General features: G+C 49.5%; 11 protein-coding genes across 11 annotated transcripts; 9 read left to right on the forward strand and 2 right to left on the reverse strand.

Moving 5' to 3' along the window:
• The first annotated feature begins 777 nt into the window (after positions 1-777).
• Positions 778-1,766, forward strand: COCSADRAFT_324214 (uncharacterized protein). The gene is made up of 2 exons (XM_007701969.1): positions 778-920; positions 972-1,766. Exons 1-2 carry the CDS (start codon positions 882-884, stop codon positions 1,617-1,619), a joined length of 687 nt encoding a protein of 228 aa, XP_007700159.1. The 5' UTR covers positions 778-881; the 3' UTR covers positions 1,620-1,766.
• An 898-nt stretch (positions 1,767-2,664) lies between these two features.
• COCSADRAFT_89658 (uncharacterized protein) lies at positions 2,665-2,954 on the forward strand (the record flags this gene model as incomplete). The annotated part of the gene is made up of 2 exons (XM_007701970.1): positions 2,665-2,816; positions 2,882-2,954. The coding sequence occupies 2 exons, from the start codon at positions 2,665-2,667 to the stop codon at positions 2,952-2,954; spliced, it is 225 nt and encodes a 74-aa protein (XP_007700160.1).
• A 256-nt stretch (positions 2,955-3,210) lies between these two features.
• On the reverse strand, positions 3,211-5,121 carry COCSADRAFT_36921 (uncharacterized protein). The gene has a single exon (XM_007701633.1). The coding sequence runs from the start codon at positions 4,936-4,938 to the stop codon at positions 3,256-3,258; it is 1,683 nt and encodes a 560-aa protein (XP_007699823.1). The 5' UTR covers positions 4,939-5,121; the 3' UTR covers positions 3,211-3,255.
• Positions 5,122-5,613: 492 nt separating this feature from the next.
• On the forward strand, positions 5,614-6,404 carry COCSADRAFT_36922 (uncharacterized protein). Its single transcript, XM_007701634.1, has one exon. It carries the CDS (start codon positions 5,747-5,749, stop codon positions 6,143-6,145), a length of 399 nt encoding a protein of 132 aa, XP_007699824.1. The 5' UTR covers positions 5,614-5,746; the 3' UTR covers positions 6,146-6,404.
• Positions 6,405-6,567: 163 nt separating this feature from the next.
• Positions 6,568-7,328, forward strand: COCSADRAFT_36923 (uncharacterized protein). The gene has a single exon (XM_007701635.1). The coding sequence runs from the start codon at positions 6,669-6,671 to the stop codon at positions 6,981-6,983; it is 315 nt and encodes a 104-aa protein (XP_007699825.1). The 5' UTR covers positions 6,568-6,668; the 3' UTR covers positions 6,984-7,328.
• A 623-nt stretch (positions 7,329-7,951) lies between these two features.
• Positions 7,952-9,454, forward strand: COCSADRAFT_89744 (uncharacterized protein; the record flags this gene model as incomplete). Its single annotated transcript, XM_007701971.1, has 2 exons — positions 7,952-8,689; positions 8,741-9,454. The coding sequence occupies 2 exons, from the start codon at positions 7,952-7,954 to the stop codon at positions 9,452-9,454; spliced, it is 1,452 nt and encodes a 483-aa protein (XP_007700161.1).
• A 179-nt stretch (positions 9,455-9,633) lies between these two features.
• On the forward strand, positions 9,634-10,744 carry COCSADRAFT_357307 (uncharacterized protein). The gene has a single exon (XM_007701972.1). It carries the CDS (start codon positions 9,812-9,814, stop codon positions 10,607-10,609), a length of 798 nt encoding a protein of 265 aa, XP_007700162.1. The 5' UTR covers positions 9,634-9,811; the 3' UTR covers positions 10,610-10,744.
• A 592-nt stretch (positions 10,745-11,336) lies between these two features.
• Positions 11,337-12,523, forward strand: COCSADRAFT_36926 (uncharacterized protein). The gene is made up of 2 exons (XM_007701636.1): positions 11,337-11,597; positions 11,656-12,523. Exon 2 carries the CDS (start codon positions 11,699-11,701, stop codon positions 12,269-12,271), a length of 573 nt encoding a protein of 190 aa, XP_007699826.1. The 5' UTR covers positions 11,337-11,597; positions 11,656-11,698; the 3' UTR covers positions 12,272-12,523.
• Positions 12,524-13,021: 498 nt separating this feature from the next.
• COCSADRAFT_26505 (uncharacterized protein) lies at positions 13,022-14,948 on the forward strand (the record flags this gene model as incomplete). The annotated part of the gene is made up of 3 exons (XM_007701531.1): positions 13,022-13,131; positions 13,340-13,590; positions 13,699-14,948. The coding sequence occupies 3 exons, from the start codon at positions 13,022-13,024 to the stop codon at positions 14,946-14,948; spliced, it is 1,611 nt and encodes a 536-aa protein (XP_007699721.1).
• Positions 14,949-15,232: 284 nt separating this feature from the next.
• Positions 15,233-16,888, reverse strand: COCSADRAFT_160572 (uncharacterized protein; the record flags this gene model as incomplete). Its single annotated transcript, XM_007701973.1, has 2 exons — positions 15,233-16,057; positions 16,838-16,888. The coding sequence occupies 2 exons, from the start codon at positions 16,886-16,888 to the stop codon at positions 15,233-15,235; spliced, it is 876 nt and encodes a 291-aa protein (XP_007700163.1).
• A 1,134-nt stretch (positions 16,889-18,022) lies between these two features.
• COCSADRAFT_142759 (uncharacterized protein) lies at positions 18,023-21,049 on the forward strand. The gene is made up of 9 exons (XM_007701974.1): positions 18,023-18,347; positions 18,429-18,549; positions 18,634-18,770; positions 18,823-19,083; positions 19,135-19,161; positions 19,217-19,477; positions 19,530-19,644; positions 19,699-20,416; positions 20,481-21,049. Exons 1-9 carry the CDS (start codon positions 18,311-18,313, stop codon positions 20,817-20,819), a joined length of 2,016 nt encoding a protein of 671 aa, XP_007700164.1. The 5' UTR covers positions 18,023-18,310; the 3' UTR covers positions 20,820-21,049.
• Positions 21,050-21,070: the final 21 nt, after the last annotated feature.

The following is a 21,070-nucleotide window of genomic DNA, read 5'->3' on the forward strand; positions in this document are numbered from 1 at the left end:
ATCGTTCTTGTGTTAAGCTATGTCTGAATGTTTGCAAATATGAGACGTCGCAACACAGGCTTTAAATTAGCTTCGCGCGTTCTTGTCACGATGATCATGCAGAATTGCATGCGTTCGTGATGAGTGAACCGTATTGAATCACTTCTTCGTTCTAACTGCCCTGCACTGTCCATTGCACTTCCACTGTTATCTCTGCACAAATACACCATTTCACCAGATAACCATCAGCAATGAAAATTTGAGTGACATCGAGGTAGTTAAGCTTGTGACAGTCTGGACTCGCCTGGTCTTTGTTCGTTGTAGAGGCAGACCTGTTCATCAAAACAGTTAAGAGTTTGTAATGGGAAACTTGTCCATATGCCATCACAGCCAGTAAGAGTATTCATATTCTTAATTATCCAAAGTCAACCATCACTTTATTGCCTCTGTTTGGGTAGTAAGGAGTGCAAACTGCAAGAACATAAGAACCTAACCTTCTCTTGGAATATCTGTGGGCGAATTGCGCGGCACACATGTTCCAGATGGCTGGCGCGCTTTCGTCTCCGCTATTGTATGTTCTACTAGATGTGGGGCTTGAGATGAGTGTCACCCGTCTAATATATTCAGAGGATATTGTGTTATCACATCCCGAGTTTCGCGTTAATGTTGTTACACAGCAACTTCCTTTCCGCATGTTCGTGGTTGCGCATGGTATCACCGAGCCATCAACACACTGACCTCCGACGTCTCGCCGATCTTCCCCACCCAAGAAAGCACGCTATCCAGTACGCTATCTAGCCCGGGGAATTTGTTCGCGACTACGCATTCCAACAGCCGTCTCAACGCCCTGATTGAAGGGTCACTATAAACCTTGATCTCCTTGGTACCACTAACGAGTAACAATGGCAAAAGCAGTACTTGCCGGCAGCACCGGCCTCGTCGTACGCCTCAGTCGCTCACACCACAGACACACAGCTAACATCTTTACCCAGGGCTCCAACATCCTCTCCACTCTTCTCGGCCACCCCTCCTTCTCCTCCGTCTTCGCCTTCTCGCGCCGCGACCTATCCAACCTCAATGGCTCCACCAAGCTCCAACCCATCATATCCGCCGATTCCGCGCAATGGGCGTCTCAATTCCCCTCAGCCGAAGCCCCCAAGATCTTCTTCAGCGCTCTTGGCACCACGCGCGCAAAAGCTGGCGGTGTCGAAGCTCAACGCAAAATCGACTACGACCTCGCCCTTGACCTAGCCAAAGCCGCCAAACAAGCCGGCACAGAGGTATGCGTCCTCATCTCGTCCAATGGCGCGAATGCAAAGTCATATTTTGCGTATCCGAAGATGAAGGGTGAATTAGAAGAGGCGGTTAAGGCTCTAGGCTTCAAGCATACGGTTATACTACGTCCCGGGTTGATTGTCGGGGATAGAGAAGAGAGTCGGCCGGCTGAGGCGGCATTTAGGGGATTGGCTAAGGGCTTGAAGGGATTGGTAGGGAGTGGTATGTTGACGGATTCGTGGGCGCAGGACGCGGATGTTATTGCGAGGGCGGCGGTGCAGGCTGGAGTGACATGTTTAGAGGGGAAGAGGGAGGAGGGCGTGTGGATGGTGTCGGGGGAGATTGTTGAGCTGGGCAAGGCGTAGGGGTGTGTTGCATTGAGAGGAGGAGAGGTGGTGGTTAGGAAGAACGTGTGACGATGTTATACCCGATTCGATTTTCGATGTTCTTTATCTAGTTACATACAATATACCTATCATTTGGCTGCGCAGCAGCGCTGAATCCGTCCATTCACGCCGCAAATTTCCTCAGAAAACGGTCCATTAGTCGCGGTATGCAGCTCCGAATGCTTGCGCGCCCTATGTGCATTTCACAACGGCAACAATGACAACAGTCCCTAGTAATTCCCAATTAATTTCCTCCAACATCATCCCTCTCCTACAAATCCCGTCTTACCAACTATCACACCACCGTCTCACCACCCCTCATTCCTCCAGACCCCTGACTCGCGCCCGCCCGCCCCGGTTGGCTCGCCCGGCACCCTCCGCTTACCGAATACCAAGGCAGAAGAAATATCACCCCATCCTCATCCAACCAACAACACACAGCCCACCCCCCCTGCTCAGGCCCTAAAAAAAACTCGTCTAAAGTACAACGCGCGCGGACATGCGCGTGCTCAACCTGGTAATTTGCGCCGGTGGTGCGCGACTGCGTTCGATGAGGGAAGTGATGTGTTACCGCTTTGGGTAGTTTTTTATTGGGGGTTTGGGGGTTAGTAAGTCGGGTGGGTAAGGGTTATGCCGGGTGGTGGTTTTGCTCACGCCATCGGAGAGTGGTTTTGGTGGTGCGATGATTGAGCATATTGGTTTCTTGGTTACTGTATGCGTGATCTGGCGTGGGTTTGTTTCGGAGGAGGAAAGACGGAGGGTTGGTTGTGTATGTATATAGGATGGGGTGGCTTTTTGTGAAGGTGTTTTTGTACTACACCAACGAACAACGCATACAACGCATTCATACAACAAGAGCATATTAGAGACGAGGAAATCGGACATCTACGCAACTTTATATCGATAAGACTCCTTTTTGAGAAGCCGAACTACGAATTTGAAGGACAGTACCACAAGAGTTCAAGGTATCGACCGACAACAAAGTCTCACTCGAGTATTCTATCACCACAATAACACAACAAAAATGCCATCGCCAACTCAAGCACGTATCATGTGGCGCACCATCTCCCGCGGCATGGTCGAACCCCATCCTTTTGCCCGCAACCCCATAACCATGGCACCGCATGCCTGGCGCGCTGGTGACTTGGGACAGAAATTGGTTAAGACAAGTGCTGTGTAAGTCTTCTTTCCCTCCCCTCTTCAACAAACAAGAAAGCAAAAGCTAATATGTTTGATAATAGCTACTTCCCATTCTACGCCGTAATCCTCGGATGGCCCGCTGCAGCCGCGTGGTGGTTCAACGGTAACATGTGACTCGCCGCCGCACAACCCGAAAGCGAGGGTGAGGAGAAGAAGGGACTGAGTAGTCAAGAGGTGCAGGATTTGATTTTGAACATGCGGTGGGATGATTAAGGAATTCTTCTGTATATATCTCTTTGGGTCAGCATTAGAGGCGTTCTTTTGTAGGTCTGAAGTAGGAGGCTTGAACAACTTCTAAAATAAGAATTTTGGATTTTTCAAAATCTGTGTGTTTTACGTGCATTCGAGTATGTGGATGGAATGGAGATGGCTTGGGATACTACTGATAGGTTGCGGGATGTGGTGAAAGAGTGTATTACAAGTCTAGGACGATGGTACCTATGCCTCTACTCACGCAACTCAGCATGCTAGATCTTTTTTCAGATTCTTGAAGCGCGGTCCCGCGGTGCTCAATTCTGCCTGAACATACGTCCACTGTACATGTTCCGCAATTGCCGACTTCGCAAGAGCTATCAATGTCCATGCCTACGGCTTTCAGTGCGTCGAGTAGCGATTGGGTTGCGCCGACTTGTACGCTCCTCTTGCTCTTTCGGAGCTCTGCCGTAAATGGATCACCGGAAGTTGTGGTTGTAAAGGCTTCGATGTGGACGGACGACCCGGGAATGCCGTAGGACTTTGCAGTATTGACAACATCGTCCATGAGTCGGGTTGGCCCACAGGTGTAGATGTGTGTTCGGTCGTTTGCTTTACTGAGGATAGAAGGGATGTCTAGGCGCTGGCCGGCAGACTTGTTGTAGATGGTTGCATGTAGGCCTAGTGCTGCGATTTGGGCTACGAAAGGTACTTCTTCCGCAACGGCGTAGTGCAGATGGAAGTTTTGTTTTGTTTCCTGTAGCTGCTTGAATGCGACCAGGAAGGCTGTAATTCCGATGCCACCCGCGATAATAATATGATTGTCTGCTTCCTTTACTAGCGGGAAGCTGGCTGTAATGCGCCCGACCGTTAGAATATCGCCTATGTTGGTTTGCTTATGGAGGTAATTTGAACCGCCACGGCTCTCGGGATCAAGAGCGACGCCGAGTTCAAAGCGTTTGGACGTCCCACTTGTTACTGAGTAGGCGCGTACCAGCTTTCTGCCTAGTTTAATTCGCACATGGCTACCTGGCTGAACAGGAAGAGTATCAGGAATATCCTCTACTGCCTCAAATGTAAAAGCTGTGACGGATTTAGTCTCTTTCCTCTTCTCTACTAGGCGATATTCGTTCCAGGCGAATGTCTTTTCGTCCTCGCCGCCGAACAGTCTGCCACTCTGGTCCTCAGCTACACCCTTGTCAAGTCTAGCCTGAAACTGGCCCTTGATGTCCCAACCGAGCTGAGGTATCTTGACAATATCCTCCATCATCTTAGTGTTGTTGCTTTCGATGAAGAGATAGTACATGACACGCGCCACTGTCCATTCTGGATGTGGTCGTTCAAGCAGCGAGATCATATCCCCTTCCTTGACTGTTCCAGTCTTGATTATACGATATAGCCAGCCAGTGCGAAAAAGAGTCTGCGTGCGCTTGGCCATGTCCTTGACCTCGAAACGGTGGTTGAGCTTGAAGCATGGTCCTCGCGGTTCGCTGACTTCGACAATGACATCTCCAATGGCAAGTCGATCCCCGATACAAAGGCTCGTCTCGCTAACCTCCGCGCTGGATAAATTTTCACCGAATGCGCCGGGTTTAAAGTAGTGTTCTGAGTTTGGTAATTCCTTCTTCCAGTCGTCGTAGTGAGATGAGCAGTAGTGAAGGAGAGCCTTGTCAGGGCTCACATGCTTAGGAAATGCATGTTCATCTGTCGTAATACCAAGTTCGCATATTTCAACGGAACCGGTCAAAGGAGTCTTGTAGATTGCCGATTCAATCTTGCCATTCCAAAGGGACTTTTTGATCTTGCCTGCTCGCAGCTGAACCAGCGGGAAGGGAGTGAATTGAGGAGGGTTCTTTAATGTGTCTGGATCTGGAGGGGGAGGTGGAATCCATGCAGAGAGTGCCATTATGGCTATTGTGTGGCAACAAGATGCAGCTTAATTGAAACGTGTCGCGTCGAGGGTAGTGAAAGCCTTAATTATTTGTTTATGTTGAGCCTCCCGCCATTACCTCAATCGCATGAATAAATACACCTGGAAATAAAGATACGATAAATCTGACTGGTCATGTGATATTGCCTAACCTGCTGCTGCCTGGGGCGAGAAATGTTGTTCCTGTAGTGGGTATGACAATCTGGAATAGACCTGAGACCATTCCGCCTTTGGAAGGACGATAGATTAGAAATAGTAAGCCGTTGGGATACGATGGTATTGCGCTTCAAACTGGATGAGGTGGAACGCTTTAGTTTCACGGAGTACGACTTATGTCGCAACTATCTTTACATCCCATTCTTTCAATATTACAATAAGGTAAGCTGCCTTGGTAGGGTATTGTGTCACGAGGGGTCAGCTCTCCATGTCAGAATCTGGCTTTGATGTTTTCCGCTCGAAGACACCCTCATTTTACATCTGATTGCACATTTGGAAGGACCTGTTTCGTCCAGACACATGAAGGACAGATTCCCATATTCATCGACATGCGTGCCTCAGTCACGTGATCAGGCACATCGGTCGGACTTCGGCAAATGACGTCACACCATCGTCGTGCGAAGCTTCACACCCATCTACTCGTCACCTTAACCAATCTGTCTATCAGCAATATCTAGTTTTAAAACACCTCTCAGTCACTCAATTAATACCCTCAGGATCTTTAAAGAGCTTTCCCACAGTACACCTACACAGAGACTACATCTAGAAACTTAACTCAATCCTCAAGATGTTCCGCATCCAGCCCGCACGCGCAGTTCAACGGGCAATCTTCACTCGCCCTCAAGTCGTTCGTCCTCGCTTTCTTTCAACGAACCCAGCACGGTTTGCGCAAAAGGACGCACAAGACAAAGACTCGCTCAAGCCACGATCGACCGAGTATGCCAAATCTGGCTCTGATGATGGCGCAGCACACACAGACGCAGCTTTTGATCCCTCAAACACATCTCCAGAGGCAGCAGAAGCAGATGCTGAGCGTGAAGCTGGCGGAAAACAGAACAGCTTGAATGTTAGCCCAGGAAACAAGGACATCAGCGAACCCAACAGCCCCACTGTCGGGGGACACGGAGGCGCGCCGAGCAAGAAGAGCAGCGGTGCAGGCAGTGCGCCAAAGAACAGCTCGGGATGAGCACACACAACGCGTGATGGTTTCCCGGTGATGGGGCGGACACACAACTGGGGGCCATATATGAGCTCAGCAGGCATATGGGAGATATGAACGATCCATGGAGCATTTAGGGCATGTCACATTGGTGATGGATTATGCTACTTTTACATTTTTCAAGAAATGATGTACATACATTCGTGGGGGAGCTGGCGCATAGCATGTGCAATCTCAACATTCAATCAGGATTCATCTTCTTGTAGTGCCTCATCTGCCTATTGCAGCTGCTCACATGTCAGCTTCACTTCAACCCTGCCTGACGTCGTGTAGAGTGCCGAGATTTGCAGTGGAGCGTGAATGCCTACGCAACAGGTCTCACTGCAGGAAATGACGTCACAGCCCATGACGGTCGTTAAAGACTCCACAGCCATGAAATGCTTTGTCTCAGCGAGCAATCTCTTCATAAAAATTATCACGATATTTGTCGTCTTTTCACCTCAAGCATCTGCGCTCATCAACTCCCTTTCCAAGCCTCAAAGCACCGACAATGGCACCCCGCACTATTCTTAGCGCTACGCGTTCTCTCCGCACGCCCATGACCCTGTCGACGCGTCGTACCTTTGCAATTACACAACGCATGGGCATTAAGGAAGATGCCGACCGCAGCGCAGACCAGATTGAGCAAGCCAAGCAGGACCAGCTCAAGGAACAGAAGCAGGGACAGGGACGATGGCGCGAGGATCTAGCCAGCTCTGGCGAAAGCAATATTGCCGCTGACCGGCAACAAGTCGACAACCACGAAGCACACATGAAAGAGTTGCAGCAGGAAGGCAAGAAGAAGGGGGAGAGGGGGGAAATGTAGATCTGTTGGCTGGCAGAGACCATATATGTATGCCATACATACATACATACACACATGATGATTGGGGCGTTTGCAAGCGATTGGTGGCTAGTTTCGTCGTCACGACAGGAAACGTGCAACCCCGTATCGAGGAATACAACCAAGTTTTTGGATATCAAGAGGACAAGAAGCAATGGGTGCATACGGCCGTTGAATTCAACAAGTATTCCCCAGGCCTCCACTGTGGTGAAACGAGGCGGCGCTGTCAGATGCATGCTCTTCGCTTTTAGGTGTCAATATTATGGTGGCGTAGTTCGTTTCAGCAACCAACTAGATCCATCAGGCCCTGCATGTAAGGGGCTGGCTTTGTTCACACCGTTGGCCATGCGCATGTTCTTCCGCTTTCCACCCGAGATGCAGATTGTCGGAAAGTGCGGGACCACGATGCCGTGATTGTGTGGTCGTATGCATGACTAAGATAATATCATGAGGGCCATGTCGCAAGATCTATCTGTATTACGGTTTGGCCGCACGGTGGTCCGCCGTAATCAGCCAAACTTTTTCGGCAAAGACATCCATCGGCGTGCCAGGCCTGTCTGGGCGGCAACCTAACCCTTCACAGAAGAGATGCGTTTCTCATGGGACAATCCCTGACGATGATCAATACCAACACTAGCCAATACTTTGGCCTCAAATACTCCTACACCCCTAAAGCGTTGCGCCAACAACGTCGCTAGAATACTTCTTATTCCACTCATTTGTATTGTCGTTGTACACACAGGTCAGATGCCCCCTAGATCTCAGCGCAGTCGCGCTTGTTCCCAATGCCGCACGAGACGCGTCAAGGTTCGTTTACTGTGTATCACGTATCGGGTACAACCATTGACCCTGTTTATCTACAGTGTGATGAGACGCCAGAGATATGCAACCAGTGCCGCCGTCTGGGAATCAAATGCTCGGGACCACTGCAAGGCTCCATTGTCATTGACATGACGGAGCGTGTAGTGAAACCAAAAGGACGGAAAAAGAAAGAAACAGTGAGAGCATCAGCATCGGCATCAGCATCAACTAGCGAGACTCCTGCCGCGAAGACTTCACATCATGTGGTATCTATCGCATCAAAAAAGCCTGCTACCCCGCTAGATATGCCTCTTCAGAACCCAATGTTTCCCACCAACAGTCGACATGCTGAACAGGTAGAGAGGGCCACGACAGCCATTCGCTACCACTACAGACCTCCTACCTTTAACCAGCCTTCGAAAGCCTTGTCATCAACATTGGACAATGTCTTCCTTACCCATTATGTAGAGCTCAACCATGTTAAAAATGCCTATGCGCCTGAAATCCAGTGGCTTGTACACTTGCCAGAAATATTTAGTAACGCCTCCAAGCCCGCTGTCAGAATATCACTTCGAGCAATGTCCATGGCATTTTACGGCAAATACCATCATGACTCAAGTATACTCATCGACTCCTGGAGATGGTATACTGTTGCATTGAGCACGCAGCGAAACTCGATAGCAAGAATGAAAAAGAACGATATGCCAGATGAAGGAGAGGTGCTGGTACCCCTCATCCTCGCGTTATATGAGCTCTACGTTAGCGCAACGTCTGCTGGCTTACTCGCCCATCTGGATGCAGCAGGAGAGATTATGAAGATGCGAGGCCCAACCAACTGTAGATCTGGGGTAATCTGGCCGCTCTTCAAAGCCATCCGCGGCCAAGAGGTATGTTTACGACATTCCGCACTCTCACAGTCCCATGCTGATGGCTCCTAGGCCCACAGGTCAATCGTTTTTAACAAGAAGTCGACGTTTTCTTCCCCAGATTGGATGACAATACCATTCGTCGATATGCCCAACGACCCACACCAAGACCTCGCCAGTATCCACCTGATGATGCCTTCCTGTATGGCTTCTCTAGAGATCCCAGGATCTTTGCGTACTGTTTTTGAGACAGCCATACCGCCCAATGTTGATGTAACACCTGCTAAGGAACTCACATGTAAACTGCTCAAAGATCTTGACAGCTGGGCCGAAAAGTATCCTCATCTGACGAAGCCATTCACCAGCCTTGGGAATGCACAAACCCCAGAGTCTTCCTCGCAATCTACAAGACAGAAATCACCCAAAACAGGAAAGACCGACCCGGTCAGAGTGCTGATCAGGTCAAACTACATGGCAGATCGAGTCTTGCTCAATATGCTCATGTACAAGATGCACACCGAATCCAGTACTCCCTTGGAACCATCCGAGTATAATATAGGGCAGTATTGTTCCGAAGCACAGAATTATGCTCAAGTCATACTGCAGACTGCAGCCGAGATCGAACGAGCAAAGGCGCCTGGGTTTGACCTTTTACGCAGCATTGGTCCTGTCTTAATCGTGGGTTATTGCGGTCCGACGCCGGAACTGAAAATGGAAGGCAAGATGATGTTGGGCAGGTGGGCAAGCCAGATCCAAGGACTTAAGTCAACTATGGAACGCTTGTGAACTGAGTCTTACCAGCTCCACTGCAAGGCGCGGAGAACCGCCCTAGAGATTGAGGTAGGTACCCGTGGATCACAAAGGGGACAGATCAAAAGCCAATCATCATTTCATAAAGTCTTGTCGTTGTATCATTGGCGGAGGCAATAATGAACTCTTTATCACAAACGTCACGGCTTTGTTTATAACAAACAACTCGAGTCTTTCTTTGTCTACTTGGGAATCGTACATGGAACTTTACCCCGATCACGCATCAGATATTCTAATATGCTACTGTACACATCAGTAATCAATCCACTCATCATAACTGGTTCAGATATCTGCTACATTCAACTATAACCAACTTTCAACGATCGTGAAGCGATGAAGCAGCGACATATTAGACAGCCTGCTCGAGACATGGCACCCACATCCCTTTCATACACCGCCATCAACGGTGCATCTAATCCGAGTTTCCTCGGGTCCCAAGAGCATCGTACCCAAGTCAGCAGATTCATCACAGAAAGTCTCTTTGGGACAACCGCAACATACGAAAGCTTGACTCCTAAAGAGACGGTACGGCAGCAAACTCGACAGGACAACTGGGAAAAGCCAGCACGCGCTATCCTATCCGAGGCCTCAGCCGCCGGCATAATCGAAACCAACAGTCCTTTTCTCCAAAGAAGTGGCTGTACTTTACTTCCATCAGCTCAACTCGAACGAACCCGAACCCCACCACAATACCATACACCCCGGGATAACACGGGCATCACACAACCCTTGCTATCACTGCTCTCACCACCACCCTCCCACTCACACCCACCACGCCCCCTACCCTCCTCCCAATTCGAATGCGGCCAGCGCACCACCTGGACGCCCCCCCTCTCATCGCCCACACTCCCCCACTGCTTGCTATCCCCCAAACAAGAATTGCGCCAGAAATACCGCTTTGTCACCCCCGTCATACCAGACGTACCTCAACTACGCGAGCCTCTTCACATTGACGCTGAACCCAACGTTGCGCTAGAAAATCTGCAAGGAGGGGAGATGGACGAGATGATTGCGGTTATAGATGAGGAAATAGCGTTGTATGAGATTAGAGAGAAGTACGAGGAGGCGGTGGGAGGGCATTGCTGGCACGGTATAATGGGTTGGTGTGGAGGTGGCGGAGGGAGAGGCTGATGCATGGGGAAAAGCAGAAAGGGAGTAGTGGATAGAAACAGAGGGTTGATGTAGAATATTGGAAATAGAAAAAAAATATAGATTCTCTCTTTCTTCTCTTACTTGTTTGGTGCTGGTCTTCGTAGTGACTATGGTGGGTTGTCTTGATGAGGACGCTGGATGCTGGCGATTGGCCGAGTACACTAATCAGGATGATCTGGGAAATTTCACCCTAGGAAATATACGGCATAGAACGCGGATCTGCGATGTATTCTGTGATTTAGCAAAGAATTATCTGGAAGACAGGGCATAGTGGCCCCTTTGCTCGCGGAACAAGTCTCCAAGTCCAATGTATTTCGAGATACTAGCCTTGGCTGCACGCTGACGTGCATAATGGAGGCGTGGGTTTTCGGATCCGCACGTGGTAGGAAGCTTTTTTGGCCGACATCTGGGCTCGTTCTGGATAAAAAGGATAGCGAGATTCCTGGGGTACCTTTGGGGTATGCTTGCGATCAAGATTGAAAAAAGTGTCCGATTCGGCCGGGTACGTACACGAATGTACCGGTACATCCCCGCCACCATCATATTACCATTGCATTGCAGCGCAACTCAACTTTTCGAACTCAAATGTCTTCGCTGGCACCAAACATTGCGACAGCGACAAGAGCATTAAAGAGAAGATGTTTCGCGCGTCGCCATCTTCTGTGGCGAATCGATTGCACAGGCCAAGGCTGATTGCAATTGAAAAGTGCGGTTCGTGCAATGAAGCGGGGAAGGTCCGAGTGACCTAAAGTGGAAACCTTATGCGGTTCCGCATACAAACAGTCCACAATAAAGTCAAGAAGCCAGACAATTGCGCCATTCGCATCGTAATTCAGTTCGAAAATGGCCTGATAGTCCGATGAGGGGCGTACCGTGCAGTGCAGATGTCGGGAAAAATGGAGAAGGCTGCTATATAGTTCCGGGAGAGGGTACGTCTTATCTTGTTTTTTTTTCTTTGCAGAACCGTCTACTACAAGTCAATCGCAAAAACTCAAGTTATTCTATCTCTTACCTGGATATCATACTTCTTTTTCTTTTAACTTGCTTAAAGAATAAGATTAAATCAAGATGCCTAGTATCCACCCAGCGATAGACAACGGCATCAAAAAGGGCAACCCCAACTTCCCTGGCGGCAAACTCTACTGCCACTGCCCTTCTGACAAAGTCGAAGTCACGCTCTCGAGCAATGTCGCACACAACCACGCATGCGGATGCTCGAAATGCTGGAAGCCGCGCGGCGCTCTCTTCTCCGTCGTCGGCGTGATCCCTAAAGAAAACGTGTCTGTTACTGCCAACGGCCACAAACTACACATTATCGATGAATCAGCAGCCATCCAGCGCAATGCGTGCAAGGGGTGCGGCGTCCACCTCTTCGGCCGCATTGTAGTCGACCATCCGTTCAAGGGCCTCGACTTTGTGCACACAGAGCTGAGCAACACGAGCGGCTGGCAGGAACCGCAGTTTGCGGCGTTTGTAAGCAGTATCATTGAGCAAGGCTTCAATCCAGCGCAGATGGATGCTGTGAGGGAGAAGTTTAGGAGCGTGGGGTTGCAGTCGTACGATGTGCTTAGTCCGCAGTTGATGGACCTCATTGCTACGTATACGGCGCAGAAGAATGGGAAGTTGCCGGCCAAGTTGTAGAGGATAGGTTGGTGTTGTGATGAAGGGCGTTTTGGGGTGTATGTACGTACGTGGGGACTGTGTATTTATGTTAGTAGAGAGGGCGTCATGGTATAGAGCTTAGAGGTTGGCTCTTTGAGGACTAGGATACACGAAGATGAAGAATTGTCGATAACAGTGCGACATGCGCGCTTTTATATATGATGCTACTGAGCACCGTGATCGCGCGCTAAACTCTTCTTTTCGGGACGAAATGCGAGTTTTGTGTAGTGCATTAGATGACCTGAATCAGTAGTCATAACTGAATGTTCAGGATCAGAAATCAAGTATCGTTTTCTTCTCTTTGACTGTTGTGTCGGTGATTAAATACCTGCTGTGTGGTCAATGTCGCATGGGATAGAAGGGCCTTGCTTTTAACCCACAATCTCCCAATTGATCAGAGCGTGTAACATAGCCATTGGTATATATGGTTACACTGTCCAACTACTATCGACGGGTGCTTGAAGTTACAGCCGCTCTGTGTCATGGCGTGGGAAGCGCGCTCATGCTACTCCCTGGAGTAGTGTATACTTACCTGACTGTGGCTGACCAGCAACTGTCGATGAGTGTCGCCTACCTCTGGCGAGCGACAGGCTGCTGATTGGCGTCGCTCTCCCCCCTTGCTCAGCGACAGTTGTCGATTGGTGTCGCCCGCCCCACCCTCCTTTAGTGGCTAGCTGTGGCTGACGAGCGACGGCTGTCGATTAGCGTCGCTCACCCCACATTCCGACTATGGCTAGATTCTGTGGCTGGTCAGATGGGGGAGCGGCACCAATCGATAGCCGTCGCTCGTCAGCCACCTCGCAGCGATACAATCTAAATACTCTAACTACTTACAGTCTGTAAGTGGCACCAAAGAGAGATACTCAAACAAGGAGATTCATGCCATCTTGACATCGTTGCGGCTTATAATCACATCGCATTTCCTCTTGCATGAAACACCACAAGGTCAGATCGTGATATGCAGCCAAAGCTGCAACAAGGTCGATCATTTGCTTCTCCTAAATACGTACTACGAGTGATTCTCTAACCTGATCTACCTCGAAATAGTCAAGGTTTGATTGACAGTTTAGCGACTGCAGCAACGCACATCTATCTGCGCGGAGGCGATGTGAACCTGGACAAAGATCAACTCAAGCTTATCTTTTTGAACAGCCAGGATATTACCCCGATTGAAAACCAACCCATAATCAAACCCCACGAACTGACCAGAGACAATGCAAATTTATTTTCGCATCCGTGCTGTAATATTCGTGATGCGGCGCGACATTGTAACGGTAATCATGTGACAAAGTACCGCGGTACATGCACGGACATATGACGGTATCACTATGTCCCCCGCACTAATCCTGGCCTCTCAAGACAGATATTCACAACGAACGGGCTGTGGTCCCTGCAACATTCTCCAGTCATCCCTTGGACTGTGCTTCTCCGTTCTGTATCGCCGTATGAACGCGCAGTCGAGGACCCGCAAAGTCGCCTTGAAATAGTAGTTTCTAGTATCCAGGAGTGCCACCAGGCACGGCGATCCGCCATGGTAAACCTCACACAACAGCCCCTTAAGGGCGTATACGCAATCTGCGCCATTGGCTTCGAGATTTCCCGCCTTCCAGTGTATCTTGTTACCTTTCTCCTAGGATTTGGTCGCCAGCACCCTAAATGGACTTTCCGCCAGGCCATCACCATGCGCGTCTTTTCCTCGGTTCTCTGGCACATCGCAACACTGCAAGTTGGAACACCACTTCCCCTGACGCCAGGCGCAGAAAAAGAGCGATTCATTCTTGTCAAACCTGCCAAGTCTGATGCCTACAAAGGACCGCTGAGGAGCAATGATGATGTTGTGCCTGTGGAAATTGGCGCAACCTGGTATCCAGCGCCATTGACAGCCGGTAGCGATAAAGGCAGAACAAAAGTCATCCTACATACCCACGGAGGCGCATTTGTCCACGGCGATGGAAGGACGGCAGCAAGCGGTTTCATGGCAAAATTGCTACTCAAATACACACCAGCAACACACATCTTCTGCCCACAATACCGACTCTCCACCCTGCCTGCCTCACCAACGTCAAACCCCTTCCCAGCCGCACTCCAAGACGTCCTGACATCGTATCTCTATCTCCTCAACGACCTCAAGATCCCCCCAAAGAACATTATTCTCTCCGGCGACTCGGCAGGCGGCAACCTCACCATCGCCCTCCTACGCTACATAACCGAATACGGCGCTGAACTCGATCTACCCACACCTTCTTCCGTGCTTCTCTGGTCCCCCTGGGTCGACCCCTCAGACACATCTTGCTCGTACGTCGACAACAACAGGAACTACAAGACCGACTACCTATCCCCGCCCTTCACAAAATGGGGCACAAGCGCGTACGCTGGTCTAGCAGGCGAGATGGTGTTGTCGTCGCCGTATATCTCGCACAAGTACAGCATGTTCCGGACTCCAGTGCCCATTTGGGTAAATATCGGGGGCAGCGAGATATTGTACTTTGATGCTGTGGAGTGGGCGAAAACGATGAGGGAAGAGGGGAATGAGGTTGTGCTGGATGTTGAGGAGCATGTGCCTCATGATATTTTGTTGTTGGGGGGTGTCTTGGGGTTTAAGGAGGAGGCGCATAATATGGCTAAGAGGGCAGGGGAGTGGTTGAAGGGGCAGTAGATGTAGCGGGGTGGTGCGGGGTATTGAGGGCGACAGAGTGTGGAGTATTTGCTGTATCGGCTACGGATAGGTGATGATGGTATTATTATATTAATTTTGCTTTCGAATGTCGTTGTCATAGGAATAGTGGTTGTTGTAAACTGACTTTTGGGTGGGTCAATCGCTGCGACTTTTTGGCCAAGAGATAATATAATAGACAGGATATTCATCATCAATGCATTCCTTGCCTATGAATTCTAATCCTGCCCACTATGCTTTGCAACTGGTACTTGCATGTGATATACCTACTTCAAAAACTCAAGCACAAGTTCATTAAACAGCTCAGGCTTCTCCCAGTAACACCAGTGACCGCCCCATTCTACCATCACTCCCTTCGCATGGCCCTCACCTTTCCCTCCATTGACCAGCTCAACAACCTTAAGCGGACCGTCAGCAGGGAAGCACCCACTCCTACTACTCGCAACCACCAAAACACGCGTCTTACTCGCACTCCCCGGTCCCAAATTCTGCGCAATTGCCCACCTCCAATCATTCGCCGTATGATCCGCCATCAACTTCCCATACCACCACCCATCCCCCTTCATCGCCTCTCCCAAAAAGAACGCCTCATCCTCCTTCCAAATCTCCGACTCGGGCGTTGGATCGCCAGACTGTGGATGCGACCTATACCCTAGACACGCCGCAATCGTCCCCACATGCGCCTTTTCGGGTTCACTAATCAGCGAGTTTTGCATCGCTTTGAGGGCTTCGGGCGAATTACACCCTCGATTGCCAAACTGTGGACCCCAATCCTCAAGGTAATTCTGCAGGGGCGCTTGGTCTACGAAAATCATGTGGGAAAAGGGGGATGTGGTGAAGAGTTCGCTGTAGGACCACAGGATAGCTGCGCCTAGGCTTGTGCCGATGGCTTTCACGGCTGCTGCATTACTGAGGTTGAAGTGGTCGAGCAGGTTCTTGAGATCCATGGCCAGGCGCGAGACGTGGTATCCGGCGTTGGGTTTGTCGGAGCTGCCATGGCCGCGGAGATCTGGGACAATTACATAGTAGTGCTGGGAGAGGGCAGCGACATTGCGCTTGAAGACGGCCCCGGAGCCTGTGAAGCCATGGAGCTATCCAGACGCGGTCAGGTGGACGAGCAAGGTGCAGTCTGGTGGCAGGGTGCGCTCACCAAGATCAGAGGGGTGCTTCTACTAGATCCGTACGTTTCGTAATGGATTATAATACCGTCGTTGGCTTTGAACGTAGGCATCGTGACGGTCGAGTTGATAGGGGGCCAGAATAGAAAAGTATGGCTTGACTGCAAGGTGGGGAGAGGGGCAGGGACTACTAACTACATATGCGCTTTGTAAGCAATGTGTAATGTGATTGCGCTTAGTTTTGGTAGTTGACTTCCATCTTTCACAATGACATTATTTTACATGGCCGTCGCTGTCGTTGTTGTGTGACCATGGTAGTAGCATTTTGGTGTTCACTGCAAAGTTTTTACAACCAATGGCCAACGGCCATGTCGTATTGTATCGCAAAATATTCGAGTTTTTTTTAGAGAGTCTACCAAATGGCAGCGATGTCCATGTTTCGTCATATTGGCTCATACAAGACGCAGGGACAGTACGGTTTCGGGTTCTTTTCCAGTGAATAGTACCGTAGTTGTTAGAAGGGAACAGATACAGGCCAGTGCCTAGTCGCTTGAGATTTGAAGCATTTTTTCGATGCTAGTGCAAACAAAAAAGCTACCTTGTAGTATGCAGGGTTACTGACTGTGCTTGCACTGGGAAGTGGTTTACTCCTTGTGGACAGTTCCGCTACAAGCAGCGACGGAAAACTGCCAAGCGACGCTGCAGATGCACATTCGATGCCTGACAGGGATAGGAAATTCAGGGTCTGGTTACCGCAACTTCGATTGGGTTTACGGGTGTGGCGTTGGCCGTCCGGTTCGCCATCGTAGTGGTATTCTTTGGCGCCTGCATAATGGGCTAGACGACAAGTGAAGACTGGAAGTGGGGTTTGAAGAGGTTAGAACAGAACAAGTAAAACGTCTAGGCTTTTACGAGTATCCCGTTTCCAAACCAGACAAGTCGCTGCTCTGGAATGTGGATGCACGGCATGCTCTAGCTAGTGCGCAGAATCAAGCTGCGAGCTACCAAGTCTCACGGCAAAGATGCTTGATTCCATGAAATTCCAGTAGTACGCACGGCAAATCTTCGGTGCAAGAAAACCACCTATAGCGTAGCAAGTTGGTCTTTTTGTGAGAAGGTGGAGGGTAGAAAAATGGCTCACACGGCTCGAAGCTTCTGCGGCGCTTCTTGCATCTAGTCGCCGCGTGGCAGTGCGACCAAGTGCGGCGATCACCGCCTAATGCTGACACGACCAGAGCCCGATTCGTGGTAAACGCTGTCAACGCCTCTCTTGGCAGATGTTTGCCCATCTTTTTCTTTTCCTTTTGAAAATTCCACAAAGGGAAGCACGATCAGGGTGGGCAGGGGACGGAGATGGGGAGGCGCTGCAGCTCAGTCTTGGCGCGAAGTACGTGAAGGTCGATAGACTCGACGAAGCAGAGGATTCAACCATGAGCCTTCAATGGGTCCTCTTGTTGCCTTGATATATGTGTATATGTATAAATACCGCGAGCCACGATGCGGGTTCCGCGCGACACCATGACTGTGGTACTACAGACAGCCCCACGACGTCAACATGTGGGATGCATGACCACACCACTGGCTCCTCCCAGCAAACCACTCTCCAATCGCCAGGCCTGCCAACGGGCCCCGGGACGAGATCGTGCTAGTCCGCAGCTCTACTTATGCTTTCGTGTGTAAGCGTGGGCAGTTGAGTTGTTGCTAGCGATACGACCAGCTGAGATGCGCGAATTAATTCCCGCACCCCTACCCTTCAGGATTAGTCCTCCTCTGCGGACGTCGGACGAGGTTGTTTGCAGGGAAAAAACAAGGTCCGCTGATGACTTTGGCCAAGCACGGGGGCGGAGAGCCAGTCCAATGTTTGTTGATTTACGTGAATAAATTCCTCATGGAAGAATGTAGCCGTGCTTTTATGATTAGTAGCGGAATTGCCGTCGTGTCTTATCGCCTGTTTGGGAGCCCCGACTATATGTCCCTCCCCTCTTGAGTGTTTTTCTTTGTCTCCCCTCCCATTCTATGCCCGTCCATACACAGTCTTTAAAGCGACATTTCTGATTTCGAGCCGGGGGTTTCTATCACACGGGCTTTCCCGTACCTTATACGAGGCGTTTTGTCTGTCCCAGTGTCGCTTCCAGCACTAGTTCTGCTGCCGCCGTGTTACATCGAAATTCCCTCAACTGCTGCTCTGTATACTGCCACCTCCAAGTACGCGGTCAATCGTTTACCATGTGGAAGCCTCCAATCAACTTCATCACGCTACACTGTAAGTTTGCCTACTGCAACCTGCCTTATTGACCGTCCCGTCTGGCCGGGTCCAGAGACCCTGCGCACTAACACAATACAGATGCGTACATTTTGAGTTTTGGCATTCTGACCATGATCATCGTATATCCTTACGGAAATATGAAAGCCATAGATGCATATTACTTTGGAGTTAGTGCTTCGACTTCTTCGGGCTTGAATCCGTGAGTTCCCGTATACGCGCATAGACATACACATACATACATACATACATACTAGCGAAACATTATAGGCTAATACTACTTCAGTTTTGACGTCAAGGCGCTCAAGACGTATCAGCAGGTCTGGTTCTATATCACACCTATTATCACTAACCTGGGCTTTATCAATATCGTCGTTGTTATCGTAAGGCTGCGATGGTTCAAACAAAAGCTCAAAGGAATTCGTAAGTTAGGTCAGCATCATGCTTTCTCAGATCAAAACTAAGAGACACATAGCTGCTGCAAACAAGAGACCAAAGAGTTCTAGACATTCCGTTGATCCGCGGATTCAGATCCTTGCTGATGTCTCTGAAAAGAGGGACCTCGAGGGAGGTCCCCCAGCCGAGACTGTCTCCGAAACGAAGCCTGAAGTTTCTGGCAACCAACAAAAGGATGAAACCCCAAATACAGCTCACATTACGTTTGCCCCTGACCCTCGCTACACTGTCAATGAGAAAGGCACATTGCATGTTGCAGGACCACGTGAAGGCGAGAGCGGTACGTAGATTACAACAAACTATTGTGATCGCACAACTAATACAAACACAGCACAGCCTTCCATTCCAATGTCCGATGGTAGGTGCCTACACACGCTAATGGCAATGATCTGTTGCTAAAATTAAAATTGCAGATGAAGATGATGACCAAATCAAGCCTGTTGGAGAGTTCAACAACCGGTTACGTCGCAGGCTATCTGAGACAAGAAGTATAAGCAAAGCAACCTCGATAGACCGCGCTGTCTCATCCATATTCGTCCTTGGAAGCACACCTAGTGGCCGCCGTAGTGAGGAAAAATCAAGGCAGCCATCAATCGACCTGGCTTCGCTGAGTCCAGAAGAGTTGGGTGGTGTCGAGTACCGCGCCTTGCGCGTCCTCCTCAAGGTTGTTGTCGGTATGTACATGACTGGGAAGATGATGAAAAGTTTTTTTACTAAAGATCCTAGCATACTTTTTCGGTCTGCATTTGTTTGGTGCTATTTGTTTGATACCTTGGATTCATCTCTCTCCTTTGAAGTACAAGGAATACCTCGCCTCGCAGGGTGTAGACAAGACATGGTGGTATGTAGGCGCTGAATTTACGATAATATGGCATTGCATAATAACAGTCGATAGGGCCATTTACTCATCGCAAACCATGATCGACAATTTGGGTCTCACCCTTACCCCAGACAGCATGATCTCTTTCCGCGACGCAACCTGGCCTATGCTGGTCATGTCTTTCCTCGCTTTCGCAGGCAACACATTCTATCCATGCTTCCTCCGCCTTGTCATCTGGATCATGTGGAAAATCGCCCCGAACGAGTCCTCAACCAAAGAGTCTTCGAGATTCCTGCTTGATCATCCTCGCAGGTGTTACACGCTGCTGTTTCCCAGCACTGCGACCTGGATTCTCACCGCTATCCTCGTCTTCTTGAACTTTGTCGATACCCTTCTTATTGTCACCCTGGACCTGGATAACACCGAAGTCAACGTCCTCCCCGCCGGCCCCCGCATTCTCGCCGCCTTGTTTCAATCCGCATCATCGCGCCACACGGGCACCTCGACATTTAATCTTGCCAATGTTAACCCGGGTGTACAATTTAGTCTGCTGGTCATGATGTATATTTCCGTCTACCCCATTGCGATTAGTATCCGTATGAGTGAAACCTACGAAGATAAGTCGGTGGGACTGTACGCGGCAGACGAGAGCCCCGATGATAATACCGACAGCAAGACCTATCTAATCAATCACCTGCGCAACCAGTTGAGTTTCGACCTGTGGTATATTTTCATGGGTGTTTTTTGTATTTGCTGTTCTGAAAGTAAGAGAATTATGAGCCATGAAGATTGGGTAAGTCTCTCCTCTCGATTACGTCGCAATAAGGAAGATGCTAACTCAACGTGCCCACAAACAGGCCTTTTCAGTTTTCTCGATATTTTTTGAAGTCGTCTCAGCATACGGAAATGTCGGGCTTTCCTTGGGGTACCCTACGAACCTTGCTTCGCTATCCGGTCAATTCAGCGTATTTGGCAAACTGGTCATTTGTGCTATGATGTTACGTGGAAGGCATAGGGGTCTACCTTACGGACTCGATCGTGCTATCAATCTGCCAAATGACCTTGTCACCAAGGACGAACAGGAGAGATATAAGGATTTTGACACCCAAGGAACTATCACAAGTGATGGGATGGAGAGAAAAGAAGAAGGAAAATTCAAAAAGGGCAAGAGATTGATGAAGAGCCTGACACAGTGATTTGAGTAGACTTTTTTTTTCTATTGGGGAAAAGAGAGGACACCATCTGTTTTCTTTCCATGTTACGTCTTCGACGTTAGATCGATTTAAACGTAGGAACATGACGATTGCACACCATCACGTAGAAATTCTCAGAAGGACTCGTCACGACAACGACCAAGAAATTTAACAACCATTCCATCCATTTCTTTTCTTCCGCAAAAACAATAGTTAGCTAACAATAAATCTTTATGGATAACAACAACTGTAAC

Source organism: Bipolaris sorokiniana (assembly GCF_000338995.1).
Source record: "Bipolaris sorokiniana ND90Pr unplaced genomic scaffold COCSAscaffold_7, whole genome shotgun sequence".
Lineage (NCBI taxonomy): Eukaryota > Fungi > Ascomycota > Dothideomycetes > Pleosporales > Pleosporaceae > Bipolaris > Bipolaris sorokiniana.